General features: G+C 40.1%; 1 protein-coding gene across 2 annotated transcripts in view; it reads left to right on the forward strand.

The window, feature by feature from the left end:
* dok6 (docking protein 6) overlaps positions 1 to 22,562 on the forward strand; it is an 87,809-nt gene that overhangs the window by 41,672 nt on the left and 23,575 nt on the right. For both annotated transcript variants that reach the window (XM_015955290.3, XM_070553210.1), the window contains exons 2-3: positions 13,822 to 13,929; positions 18,234 to 18,348. In XM_015955290.3, the coding sequence (XP_015810776.1) occupies positions 13,822 to 13,929; positions 18,234 to 18,348 (223 nt within the window). The remainder of the gene's footprint in view (positions 1 to 13,821; positions 13,930 to 18,233; positions 18,349 to 22,562) is intronic.

The raw sequence follows: 22,562 nt of genomic DNA on the forward strand, positions 1-22,562 counted from the left end.
GCCAGGAGCAAGGGAATAAGTGTTGCAGTGAACGCAATTAAGATGGACCTTGTTTTTAAAGTCTGTGCATTTGCCAGGGAATTGTTGATGTGGTGTAAGTGTCTTGAGAGTATTTGTGGAGGGAAGTCGTAAGGTCATGGTTGGAAGACTGATCGCTGCAATGATTGCTGTAACAACTGTCCGATGGGATAACAAATCAAATTATAGAGATGGACACCCCAGCACAGACTCCACCGCTGTCTGAAATTGATTGCTAGCACCAGGAGCTGATATTGCGTGGTTTGGTCTGTCATAGTCCATCAGACGCCATTATTGCCAGGGGAACTCTAAACCTTATGCAGAGCTGAATGAGGAAGAAGCCATCTGCTGTATTTCTTAGAACTTGCCGGAAAACAAAAGACCCAGACATGACCATGTTTGGGTTTAAAATGTGTCCTTTTATGTTTCAGGGTCAAATTCTTTTTAATACTATGAAAATTTAATATATTCAACATCCTAAGCACTTGCTAAATCCAGCCTGTCACTACCGTGTCCGAGTATTGTAGATTACCATGATTGAAGTGTTCTCGTGTCTTGTATTGCCTTTAAGTACAGCAGCAATCATGTTTAAATCACAGTTTGTAAGACATGAATCATCAAGAGGTTACCAACCCTTCCCACATTTGTCCATTTTTAAAGGCATAGTAAATGCATTTGCACCTCTTAAGTATTACAATTGTGTTTCAGTATTCACTGGTTCGCCTTTCTAGCAGAACGCTATTTTTATTCCTCTGCGTGATTAGTCATTAAATTGAGAAGAGCTGTCATTGAAAATCATTTTCACGTCTTTAGACAGTTCCTCAGTTCATCCAAATGATGAGCGATTTAGCCTGTGGGGGAATGGGGCCCATATTTTATTGAGAAGTGAGACAGTTCCTCAATAATACCAGAAGTCTCATAATGTTCCCTCAAGTGAATGGACTTTGTGTTTGAAGCCATTTACAGAAAATGACTCTGGCTCTATAGATGTCTCAATAGTCTGTATCATGAGGTATCTGAGATACTAAATTTGCTGCCTGTCCTCTTACTTGTGGTTTTATTTGTTGCAGAGGGGCATAGTAAGTGTTGCTACCTTGTAAAGTAGGGTAATTTTGTTGACAAGTGTTTCTGTTCAACAGATTAAAAGCATCAAGTTATGAAACATGTAATTTGTTTGAACATATTGTAGTAACTGAAGTCTCTATCAACCTAAAAACTTTTCAGATATTATGCAGATATACGGTGGAGCAGTACACAGAATTTACCGTATTAGAGAGACATATAGTTGAATTTTTATCTCATAACATAAACTTCTAGTCATCTTAGAAGTTTTTACTACTGGAAATCCTCACCAAGGAGGCATCTGAGGGACATCTTAGGTGTGTTCTTGCTGTGTCTTTCTAAATCCATGCTTTCGTTCAGGTAAACAAAACTGTTTCTGTGTTTAAAAAAGAACGAAAGCATGGATCTGAGGGACATCCTAACCTAATGCCCAAGCCCCCTTAACTGGCTCTCTTTTTGTAATTATTATAGATGGAAGACCAGTTCAGCTGGTACTTTAACCAGTCTGGTCGGCTGTTATTTTGCTTACCAGTTGTAGCTGTATTTAGATATTTTTCATGATTTGAAATGAGCTACAACCTAAAATCCCTAGCAAGTAAAACTGGATTAATGACAAGCTAAGTAAAAAAGCTTTAGCTCTGTCATTCTGTGTTATTTTGACCAAAACATTGTATAAACTTGTGAAAAAATGTCATTGTGCCTTTGTTAAATTAACCCATTAAAAATGCTGCTTCTAGCTGTCTGTTAGTGATTAATTCTTCCTTCAGCTCACCCTCAGTTTCTGTTGAAATTGTGGCACCCTCCCAAGTACATCCTCTGGTGTTTTCCTCTTGTACAGACCTCCCTAACAGGAAGGGATTGTCCTTGAAATGTTCTCAAGTGATTTTCTTTCCTTTTTGCTGCTGCCCATTTTGCACTCTGCCCTATTCTAGCTTCAGATTTTGATAGCTGAGAAATAGTTGTTCCTACGTGGCCTAAAAAAATAAACTAAAGCTATTTTAATATTTCAATTTTATGCATTAACCCCCCACCCCCACCCCCCCGCCCCCCACTGTCTTTATGGGTGACCCCTCGAGGAAAGTTGACCATAGAGCAGGATTGATGGTTTATCCCTTGAGGTGCACGTGGCAGGGGTGAGGTGGTGTTCACTCCTCACCCCTGCCACACGAACCCAAGGGATAAACCATCAATCCTGCTCAATGGTCAACTTTCCTCGCGGGGTCACACCCATTAGGACAGTGGGAGGGTTAATGTTCTACACATTCCATTGTAGCTAATAGTTGTGAGCATTACTCCTTCAGTGTCCACTCTAATAAAAAATAAAATAAATGTAAATGCTTTTCAGCTTTATTTGTAATTGGTAAAACATGTTTTCTTTTTGTTGTTTTTTTTTTAAACAGTGCCGGCACTTCGCCCACACACATCATGCACTATGCGTAGGGCACCAAGTGGCCAGGGAGCATCAACCAATTAGGCTTATCTCCAGCTCGAACTCTGTCCTTCACAGAGCGAATCCATCACCCCCCAGTTCACTCGTTGGAAGACGTAGCACACCAAGTTGGGGCTCATAGAGAGCTGTATTTACAAATGTTAGCGTTAGCTAGCTTAGAAACCAATCCTTACCTTTTCCCTGCTGTTGTGTTCTTTGGTTCAAGTTGCAGATTTTTCTGGAATTCGCTCTGCATGTTTATACCATTATGACCAGTGTTTCCCCTTACACTTCAGCTGATTTAAAAGCCCACAAAAGTCTGGTCCCTAGCAGCTTTTTCTCCCTGGTATGGTCACAGGAACCAGGTTCTACTGTCACACCGGGGAAGGGGGACAAGATGTTTCACAATGGTGAAGCCCATCATTCTAAACACATAATTTAATTTTCCTACATTTATTCCTTAATCTATCCAACCATTGTTCTCTGCTATTTGGGATTGGATCACAGGGGTACCAGCCTAAGCAGAGAGGCCCAGATTTCCCCACTCCCCAGTTCCTGTGGGGGAGTCCTAAGGCCTTCCCAAACCAGATGAGAGACATAGTCCCTCCATTGTGTCGTGGGTCTTTCTTTAGGTCTCCGCCCTTTTGGACGCGCCCAGAAAACCTCAACAGAAAAGCATCCAGGAGGAATCCTAACAAGTCGCCTCAACTGGCTCCTTTTGATGTGGAGGAGCAGTAGATCTACTCTCCCTGAACTCCCAAGCTTCTCACTGTATCTCTAAGTCCAGCCTTCCTGCAGAGAAAACTAATTTCGGCCACTTGTATTTGCCATCTCATTCTATCGAGGGTAGGAGCGTAGATTGACCGATAAATCAAAAGCTTCACCTTCCAGATTCCTACGTTGGAACAATATTATTAGCATCTAAAATTTTATCATAGTGGACAGAAACACACATCCACCAGACTGAAATATAGGGTCATCAATACTAAATAAATGATATAAAAACATCACATTTGTCATTTCAAGTCCATCACAGTCGGTCCTTGCCTTTCTCATGAAGTACATGGAGGTTACTCTTACCCAGTAAAACTTATGTGCTGCAAATCTGAGAATACTTTGGGGGTTGCCAGGCCTTTTGATAGCTGCTATCATCTCCTGTCCATCAAAAGTTGTAAGATATAAAGACTTTGCTTGTTTTGGACTAATTTTACAGGAGTTTTAACACATGCAAAGAGTTTCTTTGACATTTGTCATGGTTCCCATCAACAGTGACACATCAACCACAAAGGTTGGTTAAATGATCATTTTCTATCCTGTTTCATTGTTCACCATTATTTCATGCTCTAGCCAAAAGGTGTATAATATCTTTACTTTTGAAAAACAGAACTAGGCAGAGACTTTGTCCAAATTGGCATTGCAATTTTTCCTACATGCACACCAAATGATGACAAAAGCAATAAAATAATCAGAGCTTCTCAAAATAAAATTTGGGAGGATTTTCTTTAATCAAACAGGATTTTCATATTTTTATTATATTTTCCTCCTGTTACTGATAAATTGGCTTATAGTGCTGAACAGTGCATTCTTCACTGTTCTGGCTTCAAATGAATCACACCAGCCTGTGGCTAGTCTAATTTACCTCTGTGTAATTACAATCAGTGTAAGACTCTGTCTGAATAAGACCCACAGCAGCCCGAGAATAGGACTGCATTGACAAAGCATTGACAACTGTGGAAAAGCAAAAAAATAAGCCCTTTCTATCCATACCTCCTAGTTCTTATTATGCAGGAGCTTTCTTGTCATTCTTGCTTTTGTGCTGCTATAATATTACTTCTTCTGAGCACTTCAAGGGTGAATTTCTTTGTGAGCATCAAGGCATCCTTGCTTTGACATACGTTCCCAGTGGGGGGGTTTGGCTTGTTGATCTAGAGTTGCCAACACAGTAATGGCTATGTTCAGCAGTGATGTGTGGGTTTTCGTCAAAGCCACAAATTCTTTGTTTCCTGAGTTTGGAGGCAGAGATATTAAGGTTTTATAATGTAGTTTTCACACAACCTGCTATGAAACCTTTGAGATAGGAGTTTTAGGAAAATAGAAGATTTGTCTTTTTCCTGATTGAACTGGCTCTTAGCTCCTAAATCCTGTCACAATTGAAGCCAATTTCCCCTGATGTGAGGTTGTTTTAAAAGCTGCCTACAAAAAGTAAGATACTAATTGTTCCATAGAAGCCCGATAATGCTTTTAGACCTTATGTGAGCCATAAAGAGAATTATTCATCACACATCTGAAAGCACACACACTATGTTTTCTGCTGTGTGATGTTTGTAATGGACTCGTGTAACACCTTGCCAGAATGAAGACCCATCAGGGCAGGCCGATAAGCACTAAGGAACCTACTTTAGCCATTTACAGCAAGTGCCACGTTAAACTCTGTGAGCATTTTATGGAGTACACCAGCTGGGTAAACTAATTAATCGTACAGTCGTGGTTCTCCAGTACAACCACGTAGCCTTGGGCAATCGTACATCTGTTGGCTCCAGGGCTGATAAATTGGGGCAGCTAAACAGAATAAGAGTCCTGAGAGTTCCATATATTGATTAATGCCTAAAGAGAGAGTTACCGTAACAAAATCGTGTCACTTTTTTTGTGATTTGATCTTGAATTTGCCTCACACAGCACATCAGCCTGCACTGGTCCAGTAATTAAACAATACAGTCATGATTGTTAACAACTCTATGTGGCCGTGTGTGTTTCTGTGTCTGACTTCACATTACATCATAGGAGTGGAGCTTTGGTAAATTAGTTAAGAGATAACTAATAAATACACCTGAAAACAATTCTTACCCTTAACGGGATTTGCAAACCTTATTTTTTACAACGTATTGTGCTCTGCGTCAGGATTAGGGCATTGAGTGAAAAATGTGAAAATTTTAATGCTTATCTGAGAAAAGTGTATAAAGTGTGTAGTGAGCGGTTTTACAGTCTTAAAACATCTACTGTATAAGGATAGTAAGAAATACAGGTGGCTACTTCATGGGTTTTGCTTTAGTGGGTTATTTTTAGAACATAACTCCCACAATAAACGAGGGAGCATTCTATTTACTATTGTAAATAACCATTGAATACAGTGTTTGTCATGTCTGTGACTGTGTGATGCAAAACTGGCAGTGGTAGACTTCGCACCAGATACAGTTTACATCAAGCATGCAGCTATCAATTTAGACCACCAAAGGTATGCTAAGTTAGCTAAGCTTTGTGATGCACTGATATGACATTTTTGGTCTGATACCGATATTAAGATCACTGTTATGGCCGATAACCGATATTTGCTTATACCGATATACTGACATTAATGCTTCTAAAGTCAGCCGATTTTGTATAAAATGAAAATTATTAAAGCAGAATTTACGTTATTATGTACACACACCACACACATTTACGCTTCTGAGATGATTACATTCACTGTTCACAAGGCTAAACAATTACACATCACCCCCCTCACCCTCTGAAACAGGCAAACAAATGGAGACAAGATGGAAAAAATATCGGTTGTTGATATCGGCCCGATACCGATATGTTAAAAAATGACTAACATTGGCTGATATCGATATTGATGCAGATATATTGTCCATCCCTATTTTTGAGCTTTGCTTGGTGCAAATAAAAAGTTACCCATAGGGCTTGCAATACATATGAATGGGTTTTAAAGAATTAGCTTTGTGGCGTTTTGTGTTCCAGACCCTTAAAGGAGCAATTTGTCAGAATTCTACAGTAAAATAATCAAAACAGTCTCTCTCAATCACGTTGGAAGAAAGGTTACATTGAAAGATTTCTTTCTCAACCAGCTGGGGGGGTGGCAATTTTTTTGCATTTTAACCCTTTGATGCATGAATTATGAAATCTTCAATCATGATTCTTTAAACAATTTTTTCATTTGTCTTTAGGTGTGAATGAAACAAATTTCAACAAACATTTTTTGCAACATTTTGTTAATTTACAAATAATTTATTACATGTCCATCTCAGTGGGCATCGTGCATTCTGAACATGAAACATGTTGGCTTGACTTACTGAAGTCCAAATGGAGGGGCTCACATGCAATAAAGTCTTCAACAGCTGTGCTTAATAGCAAAAATAAATAAATAACTATTTTGAGTACCTGTCCACTGTAGTGACCATTATGCATCAAAGGGTTAAAAAGACAGAAGAGTGATGTAGTCATTGTTTACAATCTGTCCCACCTCCAGAGCCAATCACATTTGTGCCTGCAGGGTTGCCAAGTCTGCGCCAGCATTTATAATTTGACACTGGTCTGCAAAAATCAGCAACCTTGTGGAAAGAAACAAAGCCTGTAAAAGAATCGACCCAGAAGTTATTTCTTGTAGCTCTTAAGGAGCCACAGCATCTTTTAGTTTTACTATTATATCAGGTAAAGGATGCTAGAGGCTAACGTTGAGCAAACAATGCTTACAGGGAATTCGATACAATAGTCGGTTTTAAAAATATCTTAAATTTTCTATTACTATTAACTCATCAGCTTGCTGTGTATGACTTATCTTACTGTTTTGAAACATGCAGTACCCATTTTTAACCATAGAATGTCATTCTTACATTATGAACCTTTAAATGTTTATAAAAATGCATTTGAGAACTGCTATTGACCCTTTGCACCGACGTCACCTAATCACGTGGGTCCACCATGGTGGATGGCAAAAGCATGTAAACAGTGAGCGACACGATTACTAAACAAAGGGAAAAGTAGAGCCTGAAATTGTTTTTGCGATCAAAACAAAAACAAAACTCCTCCAGCATTCCTTTAACTAGTTCATGCCCAGTTCAGTTATCAGAAGAAGTAGCGCATCTAGCGGGGGCTCACAGAGAGCAGTATGTTAACTAGCTTACCAACGTTAGCTTACGTTCTCTCTGCAGCTGTTCACCGATGTAAACATGTTGCTGAATTTGCCTAAATTCACCCTCTGGATCTGTAACCTTATGTTATAAACAGCGTTTCACTTTACACCGAAGCTGATTTTTAAAAAGTCCGGATCCCTACCAGCTCCTGTTGCTGGTGGTGTTACCGGGTTCAGCTGCTGCTCTCACACCGGAATGAGAAGATCTCTGAATGCCGACGCTCATATTAATAAATAAATAATGGAATTTTAACACGTAATCATTCATCGAAGCTTTAATATTAATAATTGTCTCGCTTTACATTACAGTGGATGGCGCTCAGCCTCTGTGGTGAAATACCCATCCATCCATCAGGATTATCAATAACTAGCATAAACACATCACGTTTATCCCTGTCCCTGTCTTCCTCAAAAGTAAGCAAGATGGCGCCTGTGTTCGGCCATGCCACTGCTCGACTCCTATTTTTGATTGTGTTCACAATATACGCGGTCATTTCAGCCCAATTTTCATGTGGCTTTGTTTCTGCTGTACGGAGTTACGATCGTGGTTCTCTTCTTTGTATAAAAGAGTCTATGGAGTTCCTCTTTTATGAACAGCGCAAGTTCCAACAAACATTTCCGCCTCCGTTCGTTTGTTCACCCGACTCACCTGAGTACCAGCTGGTGTGCCGCGCCCCAGGCAGAAAGAGGAGATCGAGGAAGCGGGGATGCAGGTCTGGTGTTCAAGTCAAGCAGAAGCTGGCTTCTTTGGGAGTCGCAGCTCCGGATCGCCCGTCCAGGTGTTTGCGGAGGATCCCTTGTGTCGAGCGGCGCTGTGGCGGCGGGACGCTCCCCCCGTCATCCTTCCGGATCGTCGCGCCTGGTGTCCTGCACCCGGTGCGGAGTTGGTTTTCTGACTTGGATGTGCTGTTACCTTGCAGCCCTGTGTTTACACCGGTGGATCAGCTGATGCCTTCCCGGGTACGCTGGAGATCACGTGATCGCGTCTCCTGCTTACGACCGATCCTGCTGAATTCAGCTCCTAAGCCTTTGACAGCTCTCTCCTGCCGGTTTGGCCTGTTTAATGCTCGCTCTATTGCGAATAAATCATTCTCTTTGAATGAACTTTTCTCCAGTCTAACTCTGGATTTTATGTTTTTTACTGAGACATGGCAGAGAGAAGGTGAATATATTCATCTCAACGAACTCTGCCCCGCTGGCTGCGCTGTTTTTGGGATGCCCCGCCCCTCCCGCCGCGGAGGAGGTCTTGCAGTTGTTTTTAAGGAGACTTTTATCTGCAAAGTGTTAAACACTCAAGCTTTTACTTCTTTTGAATCACAGACAATCAAGATTGGTTCATCTATTCCATTTTACTGTGTGCTGATTTATCGCCCACCTGGACCAGCCACAGCTTTTCTTAAGGATTTTAGTGATTTTTTATCTTCTATCATAAAGCTGGAAAATGTTTTAATTCTGGGAGATTTTAATATTCATATTGATGACAGCACTTCTGGCCCAGCAGTGGAACTTTTAACAATGACTGAATCTTTCAATTTTGAGCAGCATGTCTCTGGCCCCACCCATCAAAAAGGCCATACTCTAGACCTTGTGTTTTCCCTTGATCTGAATATTTCCAATCTTTGTGTGAAGGATGTCCACATGAGTGACCATAGCTGTGTTTTATTTGATTTACACTTTAATCTTGAGTCTACGCCTTCTGTGGTCATCCCACAAAGGCGCATTATTTCAGAGAATACAGCAGCTAGATTCATTGAGATGTTTGACTCCAATTTGTTTTTGGAATCTCAGGATGTGGACAGCCTTATTCACAGCCTAAATAGTCGCTGTAAATCCATTTTGGATGTGGTTGCTCCTTTTAAATCTAACAGGGTAACTCGGAAACCATTTTCTCCTTGGATAAATGACAGCATTCAGAACTTTAAAAGACTGTGCAGGAAAACGGAACGCCTGTGGAAGTCCACTAAACTCGAGGTCCATAGGCTGTACCTTAAGGACCTTATGCTTTCTCTAAATGAGCTGATAAAAAAATCCAGGTCTGAATACTTCCGCAAACTGATTATCCAAAACAAGAAAAAACCACAAGTTTTATTTGACACTATTAGCTCTATTGTGGCTCCTGCTGCGCCTCTTACACCTGTTTTCAACAAAGCAGATGCAAACAAATTCCTTAATTACTTTGTTGATAAAATTCAAAATATCAAAGACAAACTCCCATCTTTTCAGTCATGTAATGATGATATTGATGAACTCCCTGCGCACGCGTGGTCCTCTTTCTCACCTGTAACACAGGATGATATTTTAGCTTTGGTAACCACAATGAAGTCCTCTTTTTGCCTGGCTGATGTCTTACCTTGTAAACTCCTTTCAAAAGTATTTGATGCCATTGGTCCCTGGGTTACCAGAATGTTTAACCTGTCCCTTTCTTCTGGCGTTTTCCCTAGCTGTTTTAAACATGCTTTTGTGGAACCCCTACTCAAAAAATCTAATCTGGATCCAACAGATCCTAAAAATTTTAGACCGATATCAAAACTCCCTTTCCTGTCCAAAGTCTTAGAGAAAGTGGTATCTGAACAACTGGTTTCCTTCTTACAGGATCGCAATATCTTTGACAGGTTTCAGTCCGGTTTCCGTAAGCACCACTCTACGGAAACTGCGCTGCTTAAAGTGTCCAATGACATCTTGATGTCCGCAGACTCTGGGAAATGCACGGTCCTAGTTTTACTAGACCTTTCGTCCGCATTCGACACGGTTAACCATGAGATCTTGCTGAGTAGGCTCCGCGAGTTGGTTGGGTTGTCAGGTTCTGTCCTGGCGTGGTTTACATCCTATTTATCCGGGAGAAGCCTAAGTGTCTCAGTCAACCAGATCCTGTCTGACCCAACTGATCTACGGTGTGGAGTACCCCAGGGCTCAGTTTTGGGCCCGATTTTGTTCTTGTTGTACATCCTTCCTTTAGGAAACCTAATCCAGGAGTTTGCCGATGATGTTTCCTATCATCTCTTTGCTGATGATCTTCAGCTGTATTGTTCTTTCAAGCCTTCTGACGTTAAAAAATTGCATTCTTTATTATCATGTTTTGAGCGAATAAAACAGTGGCTCGGTGCAAATGCCTTACGGCTGAACTCAGACAAAACTGAAGTACTGGTGATTGCCCCCGATGATGCTGCTCCAGGGATTCACCAGCAGTTAGGTGATCTGAGCTTGTCTGTAAAACCTACCCTTAGAAACCTTGGCGTTTTCTTTGACAAGGGAATGTCTCTTGAACATCACGCAAAGCAGTTAACTAGAAACTGTTTTTACCACTTGAGACAAATTTCTAAACTCAGAACAATGGTGTCTAAAGCTGATCTTGAGTTGATTATTCACGCGTTTACATCATCCCGTTTAGACTACTGTAATAGTTTATTTTCTTGTCTAAACAAAAAAGAGCTGTCCCGCTTACAACAAGTCCAGAATTGTGCAGCTAGAATTCTGACCCGTGACAACAGAAGGGCCCACATTACCCCCATTTTAAAAGCTCTTCATTGGCTTCCTATCACATTTCGCATAAATTTTAAAATTCTTGTGCTGACTTTCAGAGCGCTGCATGGTCTGGCTCCATTGTATGTTCGAGACATGCTCTGCCCTTACACGCCTTCTCGCAGGCTGAGATCTATGGATCAAAACCTTTTAATGGTCCCACGTACTCAGTTCAGGACACGAGGAGATCGCTCATTCCAGGCCGTCGCTCCTAGGCTCTGGAATGAGCTACCTCTGTCTTTACGCTCAATCGACTCAGTTGATGTTTTTAAGAGCAATCTTAAAACCCATTTGTTTCTCCAGGCATTTTAAACTTAGTCTCATTCAGATTGGTTTTATTTGACACTGTATATTGTGGCTGTATTTTACTGTATTTATATGTTGTTGCCTTTTAACTTGTGAAGCACTTTGTGACCTTTTTGTCTGTGAGAGGTGCTATACAAATAAAGTTACTTACTTACTTACTACTCATGAAATAAACGAACGTTAATCTTACCCGGTAAAAACATGTTCGCTACAAATCTGAGGCCTGCTAGTCCACTTGATTGATTGATCGCTGCAGTTCATCTCCGTCCTCAGTCTCCATCAAAGTTATTAAAAAGACAAAACGAGTTGAGTTTACATCCTTGTCTGTTAGTGCAGCCAACCATGCAGCAAGCTAAAACCATTTTACTGCCAAATCAACTAAAAAAAGCGATAAAAGGCTACAAACTGGCTTGTTTTGACTACCTTCACTGGAATTTTTACGGGTGTAAACGGTCTTTTTGCCGTCCATCATGGCGAAGTGGGCGGTCTCATGAGTGGTGTGACGTCACGTGCAAAGGGTCAATAAAATCTAAGATATTGCAGCTGTTTTAACATGGTAGCAATACTCGATGGCCCTGTCAAACCTGAACCCTTTTCTTTCAAACTCAAGAAGCAAACAACAGTGATTTAGATATTTATTATTCATAACCTTTACACTGAAACACACTTTAAAACAACTTAAATATTCATTTAAAGAAGTTGAGCTGGTCTGAAAAGGCTTGAATTCATGCTTGAGTTAAATCTTCTTCAAGTTAAATAGGTTTGTGTGCTGGAGGGAAACATTTGTCATGGATTTGCACCAGTCGGGCTTTAGCAACATGTTCATCTGAAACTTATGACAGCTGTGTGATTGTCACCAAGTGTCTCCAGTCAATTCCAATTAAATTAGATCAAAACCACTTTGCTGTTGAAGCTTTTTGCATACATTTAGAGAATTTAAATGAGTTCTGCTACTATTGGGCAAAATTTCTTTGTTTACCAGTCATGTCCAAAGCTTGAGTTGCAGAGTGGATTGGCATTTGGCGTTGTATGGATTTACGCCTTTCTTGTTTTTTTCCTCTCAGAGCGGATCTCTGTAGCACACGCTTGTTATGCTCTCACTCAGAAAAGATGTCAAACACTTCAGTGCTTGTGCGCACAGACACAATGCAGTGACCATTCTAGGAATACACACACACACACACACACACACACACACACACACACACACACACACACACAAGGACGTTTTGTTATACTTCTGTGTGTCACTGCAGCTTCACAGTGCCGCATTGATAGGCATTTGTTTATGCCCATGTTGACAGGAAAAGATCTGCAGAGGAAAACAGGAGCACTATGCAATAGGCGGACTGAACTAGTTGTGTTTTAAAAAAAACTGTAAATTGTCCAATTACCTCAATAGGAATAGAGTTTTGTTAAATGCGTGTTTAATGCCAAAATCTGGAATAACATGCCTAGCAATAAAATACCAGCAAAAGATGATTTTTATGGCATTTTTTTGCAGTATTGCAACTTTATATTAATGAACTGAAACAACCATGATTCAGTGCAGAAGCTTTTGAAAAAGATGTGGTGTTACGTTGTTAGTGGTCAGCGTGTCTGCAGCTGTCAGGAGAATCTCAGGATTTGGAGGAGCTTTTTACTTTATGCCACCTGACGCTACCCAAACCTCAACCGGTGGCAAAACTGGAAAAAACAACAAAGTCACACAATATTTATTTATTTTTTTACCCAAGACCATTGATGTTTGCGGCTCAACGTCACGTTTTCATATGTCTTATTTGTCCAGATCTCGTTGCCGTTACAGTTGCAATAGCGAATCTGCAAAACAAGCTAGCTTTTAAAGACAAAACCAGTCACAAAACTCCCACCCCTCCCACTGACTATCATCCCTAAGTCCATGTCCACCTGATACCAAAACCCTCATTGCCACAATAAACAACAATCGCCATTTTCTAGGTACAAACTTCTGCTACTCTTTTATTCTTTTTGGGGCTGGTCATTTGCCCTCATACGCTCAAAATAAAAGTAACTGGAGTTGCACATGACCGAAAAGTTTCCTCCATCTATTAATGCAGAATCATCGCTCAATGACACTAATGTGATTTAGGGAATAATGGGATTTGAATACTGCAATAATACGTTTGTTGAGTTTTTTTGATTAATGTATAACGGGTTTAATTTCCTTTCCAACATCCTCTGTTAAATGAAATAGAATAGCATTCCATCAAAATCAATGTAGGGATTTAATCAGTGTAGGAATCAGAGTAATTTGTTGTACTGGTGCTTTGCAGTAATAAACCACATATATGGAGCCGTTAGGCCCAGTCTATATATTGATCAATGGAAAAGCTTTCAGACTTCCTTTAATGCATTTTTGTTTAATGTTTGAAACATTTTATTCCTTTAGTAGATTTGCACATTTTGGTTGTATTGAAATAGTTCTATTTTTCAATTGGGTTCATCTGGTACTTTTTAAAGAAAATTTTTTACTGAGCTCAATTTTAGTGGATTTTTTTGCTCCACTTTAGATCGGCTGTGCCTTTGTAAATGTGCGGTCATTTTTCCTTGTTGCCAGATCTTCAGGAGGTGTTGGCTGGTGTTCAAGAAGGCCTCCAGCAAAGGACCTCGACGGCTAGAAAAGTACCCCGATGAGAAGGCAGCCTACTTCAGGAGCTTCCACAAGGTAAACTCCCTCTACATTTATTAAATTGTCCGTGATTCAATTATTTTAGGCAAAAAATAAAACCTGCTGCCAGCAAGAAGAAATGAGAAACTCTTCTAAAAGTGCATCTGAAAAACAGAATATAACAGTGTTTTTAAAAAAAAGATAAGAAAACAACAACAACGCAGAATGACAGAAATAGAAGAGTTTACAAGAAGTATAGGGAGCCTAAGTGTGCTCCCTTTTCAGTCGGCTCATGGGTCCCCTGACCAAAATTTTAATTATTTCAAGTGAACGAGGCTATAATAATTATTTTCTGGTCCGCTTTGCCTTATGTCCTGAATCACACATATACTCTACTGGGGACGTCCCATTCCGATATCAGTGAGTTATGAGGTAAGGACGATGTTTAGCAATGTCCCGTTTAAAGATGGACACCACATCTAATCAGCATTAGCAAACATTCAGACATTTTTATGGGTAAGGAGGTAAAATGTCACTTGGTAAAATCTTAAACAACACATTTGCAAAACTGTGACAATGAGCACATGTTTGTTCCGAGTTTTGACCAAAACAGTTCTAATCTAATTATTTCTCAACTGAAGATGTCCTTATAATTAAACCTCTGACATGAAATGTTGCAGGTGAAACGCATTCCTTCAAGTAATACAAGACCTTTAATTTGAAACAGGATTTTCATGTTTTTAATTAATTTATTCAGGATGTAGTCAACTGTTCCATCCAATGAATAAATGAAACCACAGAGCAGTTTTAAACACAAGACAAGCATCTCTGTATTAAAAGTTCTTCCCACTGGCCTCGGATGATGGAGTTAAAAATCTATTAAGGAACATTTTACAACTTTACCTTGTCCCTTGGGCCCTTTCTCTTTCATTTGAAAGTAATAATCCTCTGTATATTATCTCGCTGCCCACCTCCTGAGCCCTTTGAAATGCTCCAATTATGATTCATTATCCCCGTAAGTGGAAATGATGTTAAAGGAGTAGCACCATGAACACTGTTTTATCGTAATGAGAGGAGAGAACAGCAGATAATGGAGGACAAAAAACATATATATTTCATAGATGGCAATAGTCTGAAAGACAATTTAGTTATCTTGACTACCTGGTGTTATGAGGCGCAAGTACGAGCTAGACTGAGGTTTCATCCACTTAGTTAGCACCTCCTGCTGCCGTGGTATCAGTCATGTGTTGTGAATTTGGTGTCTCTGTGCCCACTACATCATGCTGTCACAAGGAGAAACCGGTGTGGCTGTAAGCCCCCTCCCAGAGGGATTGCATACACCCAGCACCCGAGTGAGCGATGGGTGCGCGCATGCACCAGTGCACCTGCTAATGCGTTGCCACCAAGATCAAGAAAGGTCCTGTCGGAGGGCTTCATCAGACGCTGCGGTGCTTTGGGGAGGGAAACAGTCTGCACTGGTAGCTGATTTACACAATCAACACAAAAAGGATTAGACTTTTTTCTCACTTTTTTATTCCGCCTGTTCGTCACCCACTTTTTCTCTTGTCTCCTTTTGCACAGTCTTCTGTCTGAGGAGTACTAGTCCACACAGTAAAACAGGCCCTGCATAATGTTTAGACATTTTTTTTAGCTCTCTGGGGAGGTTTTTTTTTGCGTGTGTGTGAGTGAGTGTGCTGCATTTTGTTGTTCTCTGGGAAGATGGTGCTGTCTTTGAACGCTTTGTTCAAATTTGAGGAAATAACAAGGCGAGAAAGTAGGTTAGATCGTCCCGAGACTCGTTTTGTCTGGTTTACGACCTAGGTCTAAAGTAAAACTGTCATTGAGCTATTACCTGGTGCAAAGTTACTGAGATGTTAATGATCCTGCATAGCTGAAAAATGTGAAGTGACTCCAGTATCTTTACTGACTGGAGATAAACCTGTTGTCAAATAAGCAGATTAAGTAACACAAACATAGGACTTAATCACAACAATTTACACTTAGTTACTATTTTACTCTGATTTGAGGTAGGGCTGGACAATAATTCAATAACGATATTTATCGTTATTGACATGTGAGGACATTGAGAGGAGCCAGTTGAGGTGGCTTGGGTATCTCGTCAGGATGCCTCCTGGACGCCTCCCTGGTGAGGTTTTCAGGGCACATCCAACCAGGAGGAGGCCTAAAGGTAGACCCAGGACACGTTGGAGAGACTATGTCTCTCACCTGGCCAGGAAACGCCCTGGGAGACCCCTGGAAGAGCTGGCCCAATTGGCTGGGGAGAAGGAAGTCTGGGCCTCTCAACTTAAGCTACTGCCCCCACGACCCGACTCCGGAAATGCGGAAGAAAATGGATGGATGGATGGATGGATGGATAGACGTGGTGCAATAGGAAAAAAAATGGATCAATAAAACTTTAATAAAAGGTTTCCCTTTTCCATTATAGCCTATCCGATAGCTTCATACTAGAGTCATTACTTACACCTAAGCAATCAAAAACACAGACCCAGGCACGCTCCGCCACCAAGCCTCCCCTCAAACCTAAACAGACAGCAGTGTTACTTAAACCAGATGTTGCAGCAAGAAGAGGTGGAAGAAATGGTCCCAAAAAAAGGTTGCAGTACTTCACCGGTGTGCTAATATTTTAAATCTTATAAGTCTGACATAAAACAAACAACGGTGGTCTGCAAAATTAAAAAGGCCAGGGCTTGCACTTTAAGTCTATTGTCTACATTTTTAACATAGTTTTCAATAATTATTGATATCGATAAATATGATTTTGTTTTTTATCAATAAACTTTTTTCCATATCGCCCAGCCCTAATTTGAGGTTACGTGTGGTTATGTTTAGGAAAGCTGTTCTACTTGTTTAGGTTCAACTCAGCCTTCTGTCCTCACTGCGAGACAATACCATGTTCACGTAACTGTTGCCACATATGTGCATAAAGTCATGGTAATAAAAACAATATGTGGAATTATGCAGCTGTAGAGTGGTGATGGTATAACTCACGCATTAAAAACAGACACGATGGAACCTTAACCAAGCATTTGCATAGCTAAATCCGAATAAAAATGACGTTGTTTTCACACCCAACCGTGTTTGTTTGCTTAAATCAAACATGGAACCATTTCCCGGCCTCGGTGTGGCTCCTCTGCACACATTCCATCTAAAAGGAAAAGGGTTTATTAAAAAATCCTGAATAAATCACCAGTAAAATACTTAATTTATGCATCCAACTGCATTAATATGTAAAATATGGGTGGTCCAACGTAATTCTGACAATCATTTTATAAAGAAAAACAACCCACCAGTTTTATGTGAATATATGTATGTGATTAATTAGACATTTTAAGTTGAATTAAAACATTTTTCCAGTTTTGCACATTTCTAAAAATTTATTTTCAAGTGAGTGTAAATTATTTCATATTCACATATTCTGTATTAACACTTGCATTGGATTTTGTGTCTGTATGAAAATGTATCTTAATCTTTTCCATCTATATTTGTATTTTAGTGCATTTTTACGCATTTTATTTGTATTGCAAACCCATGTGGCTGTTTTAAAGCATGAAAAATGCTAAATAAATGATGTTCGACGTGACTTCTTGTCTTAAGCGTGAAAAAAAAGGCTTGAAATGATCAATTTTCATTTGTCTGACTGTGACAAATGCTAAGAGAGAGTTAATTTACGAAGAAAGTAACATTTAATTTAGTTACTGGTAAGTAAAACAAACACATTTCCAGGCTGAACCAACAAGGGGCCGGTGGAGTACCTGGCTACACATGAACTCTGCAGAGGGTATCCAACAACAGAAGAAAATTCATTGCATGAGCCGCTATCTCACAGAGAAATCTGAAGCCTATTTATGGTGTGTGTGTGTGTGTGTGTGTGTGTGTGTGTGTGTGTGTGTGTGTTATAAGACCTGGTATTTTAACCTTTAACAGTCAAGCTTTACAATACGGGCAGCCAGCCCGGCTAATTCATTTGTAACAGTCTGGCAGCGAGCCAATAGTTAGCACACAATGGACTACATTAATGTAATGGGCCTTATCTGCTGGAGAGAGCGGACAGGGAGAAGACTGTTGAACAGAATGGCCTGTGAATGTCGGTGATATTCAATAAAAAGCAATCTTCTCTGTATTTTCCTTCAGCGTAAGCCACTTGGTGAAGTGATTTAGATGCTTATGATTGCTTTTCTCTGTAATAACCGGAATAGCCACTTCAAGAAGACCTACAACAGTTTACACAGTGTGTAAATTTACTCACGAGGGGGGTGTTGTGACATGAACAACACACCTGTTACAAGCTGGAAGGAACCAATCAGAGCTTGATTTTTGCTGCTTTGATTTGTCCTCTCTAGATCACCGAGCTCACCAACATCAAGAACATTACCCGGATGCCACGGGAGACAAAGAAGCACGCTGTCGCCATCGTCTTCTGCGACGACACATCCAAGACATTTGCCTGCGAATCAGGTTAGGGCCTCCTTTTCCCTCCACGCACCACTTTAAACTGCCTCTTTTAGCTAAGATAGGAAGGGAGTTGGTTGAATTTTCTTTTAGAGGCTTGGATATACTGTAGGATGTGGTTTATGAACATTTTGGTGAAGGAATAATGAAAGGTGGGGGGCTAGAAAAGAAAAAATAGAAAGCGGAGGAGAGCTGGAGCTTAGCCATGTAATGCTCATTTGCTTCGATATTAAGAGGTAGGAGAGTGTGTTCTAAAATATTGATTTTCATTGTGCAGGAATGAAAACCAATATTGAGTATAATTTGTGAGTTTTTTCTAACCAGTTATGCACACTAACAATAGATTGCTTCTAATACGTGAGTGGAAAGTCAAAGAGGTTCAACATGGTGAACACCTACACATGGAAAGGGCTTCAACTGAGCTCAGTGTGACCAAATTTTCTATTTTCAACCGACAAATAAAAACAAGAATCATTACCCTTTGAAGGTGTCCAAATGCATGGGTGCACGTTTTGAGAATTACTGAAGAGCACCACCCATTTGTTCCCTTCCTCCCTGCCTTTTCTCTCCCAGTCCCCTTACTTACACCAGGATTTCATCATCCTGTGACCACTTACCACCCATAGAACCTGACAACCTGAATCCCTCTCCAGAAATATGAATTACAACCTTAAAATGACCCGATGTTGCACACGTGAGCCTTTGCTTTACGTTTATATTTTGTGTATGACGTCAATTAAATGTTTAAATTACCAGTTAATCATCCTGCCCTTTGATCCGGAGGATCATTTATCTCAAATACAATCTTCTCTCGGATGGCATTTCAATGACAAACAGTTAGAATTTTATGGGAATTGTTTGGTTTTGAAGTAGAATGAGTTTCAGCATTTCTTTTATTTTCAACATGTTTATTGAGCCCATTACCTAAAGCTGCTAAAGAAAGTCTGCAGAACAAACTCAGAAAACTCTTAAGCCTGGGGCACGCAGAAGACGGATGCGCTGTGCCACAGAAGTGCCGCAGTTTTGGGAAGTCAAGTGGTCGCACAGGACTCGTTACGCTGCTGAACACTTCTTGGAAAATCACGCGATAGTCACAACATCACGCGGGACTTGAGGAAATGGAAAGCGACTCTTTTGTTTATACGTGATCGGACTTGCCGTTGTGTTTTGTGAGACTCTAATTCATTAAAAATGGGTAAGTTTGCTTTTTATTATAATATTTTAATATCAAAAGTACTTTAAAGTTATCAAAACTGTAATCAAGTAGCATTTATAAGCTCCTCGTCCATGTTTTGGCGGTTGGGTTTGTGCCGTAGAGCCGTTCCGCATCGTAACGTCTCCACAATGTTGTAAACTTGAAATAGAACTGGCGCCTATCATCAGCGCCTCAGTGCGGACCGGTGTTCTGAGAAAACGTCCTACCCATAGGATAATTTTACGGTGTTTTACATGACACAAACCCTAACCATAACTCTTAACCCTAACCAAAAAAAATTAAGTATCAACGTCAATAAAAAGTACTAATACTTACTAATCTATTTTCCTGCAAATATGACAGCGGAGTAGCATTCCCCTTTTGTGTTGTGCGCATGCGCGCACATGCTCAGTAACAACGGGTAGGACGATTTACGGGGTAGGAAAAATTCCCAGAACACCGGCGCTTCTGGGACGTGGTGCTGCGCTCCCCGTGTAGCCACACTCGGTAACTATAATGGCTTCTTTTTAAAATGACGGCGCAGGCGTGATGTGGCGCAGCGCATCTGTCGTCTGTGAGCCCCAGGCTTTACCCCTCCCGTCGGCTACCATACCTAGGCCACATCGGTCTGAACCTGTATGGTCACAGTAAACAAAAGAGCACTAAACACCTGCCACAGTCTTCTATGTCCAAATGTCTTTTGTTTTCCGCGACTTCAAATGTTGTTTTTTTGGGGGGACTCTGGTATTTTGTTCTTAAGTGGAAATGGTAGCAGAGCTATTAAAACTTTTATTTCAGAGAGAAATGTCGGGTTTATGAAAAGTTTGTTCATTTTTATGCATCAATACTTGGTTGAACCTCCATATTTTTTAATATTTAACCTTTTTGTATTATTTTAATGTTTCGGAAATTTGATGCAGAATTTTGGATTTTCTTATGTAAATTATAATCACATAAATGACAAGAAATGAAGGCTTGAATTTTTTAACTCTGTTTAGAAGGGTTGCCAGATATTGGCTGTTTAACTGATATCCAATATACCGATATTGTCTGACTGTTCATTTTTGATACAGATATATGCTGAGTCACCCTCTCATAAACGGAGAAAACCTAAAATGTTTTAGGTTGCTAACATCCCATATCTCTTATCTCCTAAACTGCAGTTGAGGACATAAAGCATTGAAACAGATCTTCGTATAAGAAAAATAAGCTTTGGCTGAAGATTCTTGTCTTAGTCGTTTGTTAGCTGTGCAGCCACATGTAGCTACGTGCAATTTAAACATATATAAAATAATGTCCACATGACTTTATAGGGACTAGAAATGTTTCAAAACAGCAGCAACATTTTTTGATCTTGCCCACAATCAAACTAGCCGTTAGCCCATCAGTGCGGTCACGTTCAAACACTGTTTCTCCAAACTGAGGCCAATCAAATAGCTATCCACAACATTTATATTTGAATACCATTTATGCAGAGGTCACTTTATAGGTCACTTAAAGTGACCTCTAAAAGGTCTAAATCAAGCCAGCTGCTCCTCCACCAAACTACAAGATCAGTGGCAGTTTGGATTTAAAAAGGAAAAATCAACTTTGCAGCCATCTGAGCATTTGTTCTCTTATTTGAAGACCTATTCATAGTGCCGCCTGTTTTCTCATATCAAAGAACTTTTATCACTTAATAAGACCTTTTGATGTTTTATTTTTAAACCGCTAACTTTTTAAAGCCTCCACCCCGACGCTGCTCCGTGTGCTGTCAGTGAAGCTGAATAAAACAGGAAAAAGTATAATCGCACTTTTTTTTTGACAGCTGTGGGTGCAACTGTCAAATATGCACATAAAGAAAGATGAGAGTGTGACCTCAAGTTAAGATTATTGTTGAGAACGTCAACTTCTTCTATTCCGTGGAGGATTTGGGGCCTGACATGTAGGAATAGCAGTGGATACATTTTGTATTTGTCGGCCTAATGAGTCCCAGTGCTGACGCGGTAAAGACACACAGCACACCAACTCTTGCTTTATCTTTGTGTTTTTATATGTGTGTGTGTGTGCTGTCTCACACACCAACACACACACAGATACACCACTCTGCCATGTCTCTTATTGCGCGCCTCGTAGAGCAGCCTGGGTGCTGATGAAGTGTTTGTTTAGCTGATTTCCCACTAAGTGGCCTTAAAAAGTGCAGGAGTTCAAAACCGCCTAAAAGGCCTCAGCAAGGGGAAGAAGTGGAGGCGTTGCTGGGGGAAAAGGCTGAGTTGTTCACCTGCTGCACCTTTGTGTACATTTTAATGTACTCATTTCTTTCTGTTATTTGATATTAAAAATTCTGTCGCACACATTCCAAATGCACGTGGTGAGTTTCAGAAACACCCGTGTTCACGAAACGTTCTTCAGCACGAGTGGCCGTGGCTTCAAGAAATCAACTGGAGGCTTCATAAAGATGAAAACCGTGGCGTTCGGTTCTTTTCACACTTTGCTGAATTTCTCCAAAAGCCCACATTAGACAAACTGATTTTTTTATTTTTCACAGGAAGTGAAACGTGTTACTGAGAAAGAGCAAGGTGCTAAACAGATTCCCAGACTTGATTCATTTATTGACTTGTTTTCACTGTTTTTCCAAAATGTCCCTTCACTTGGTTGTGTAACGCTTTTTAATGCTAAAGAGAATTTAACACATCAGGATCAAACACGGGCTCATGAGAAGATTTCATGTTGTTTGTTGACGTTGAGTCAATATGAACAAAACACATTAGATAAAGTGAAACAATAGTGGAGCCAACAGCCTTCATGTTATTGACATCATGATTATAATAATAAATAAATATGTTTTATTAGCCGCACTGTCAGTTGTTAATCGTTTTACTAACATGTGTTAAATCCCTCCTTTTGTTAGGAAACTTAAGGAAAACTAAATTAATGGTGAAATATAATAAACTGAGCAGGAAAAAATCATGCTGTGTTGTCAGTGTGCTTAATAAATACAATTTTAATGGTACTTAAATAACAAAATTGTTTTACTAAAGGTTGG

This window comes from Nothobranchius furzeri, chromosome 7, assembly GCF_043380555.1.
Source record: "Nothobranchius furzeri strain GRZ-AD chromosome 7, NfurGRZ-RIMD1, whole genome shotgun sequence".
In the NCBI taxonomy this organism is placed as follows: domain Eukaryota; kingdom Metazoa; phylum Chordata; class Actinopteri; order Cyprinodontiformes; family Nothobranchiidae; genus Nothobranchius; species Nothobranchius furzeri.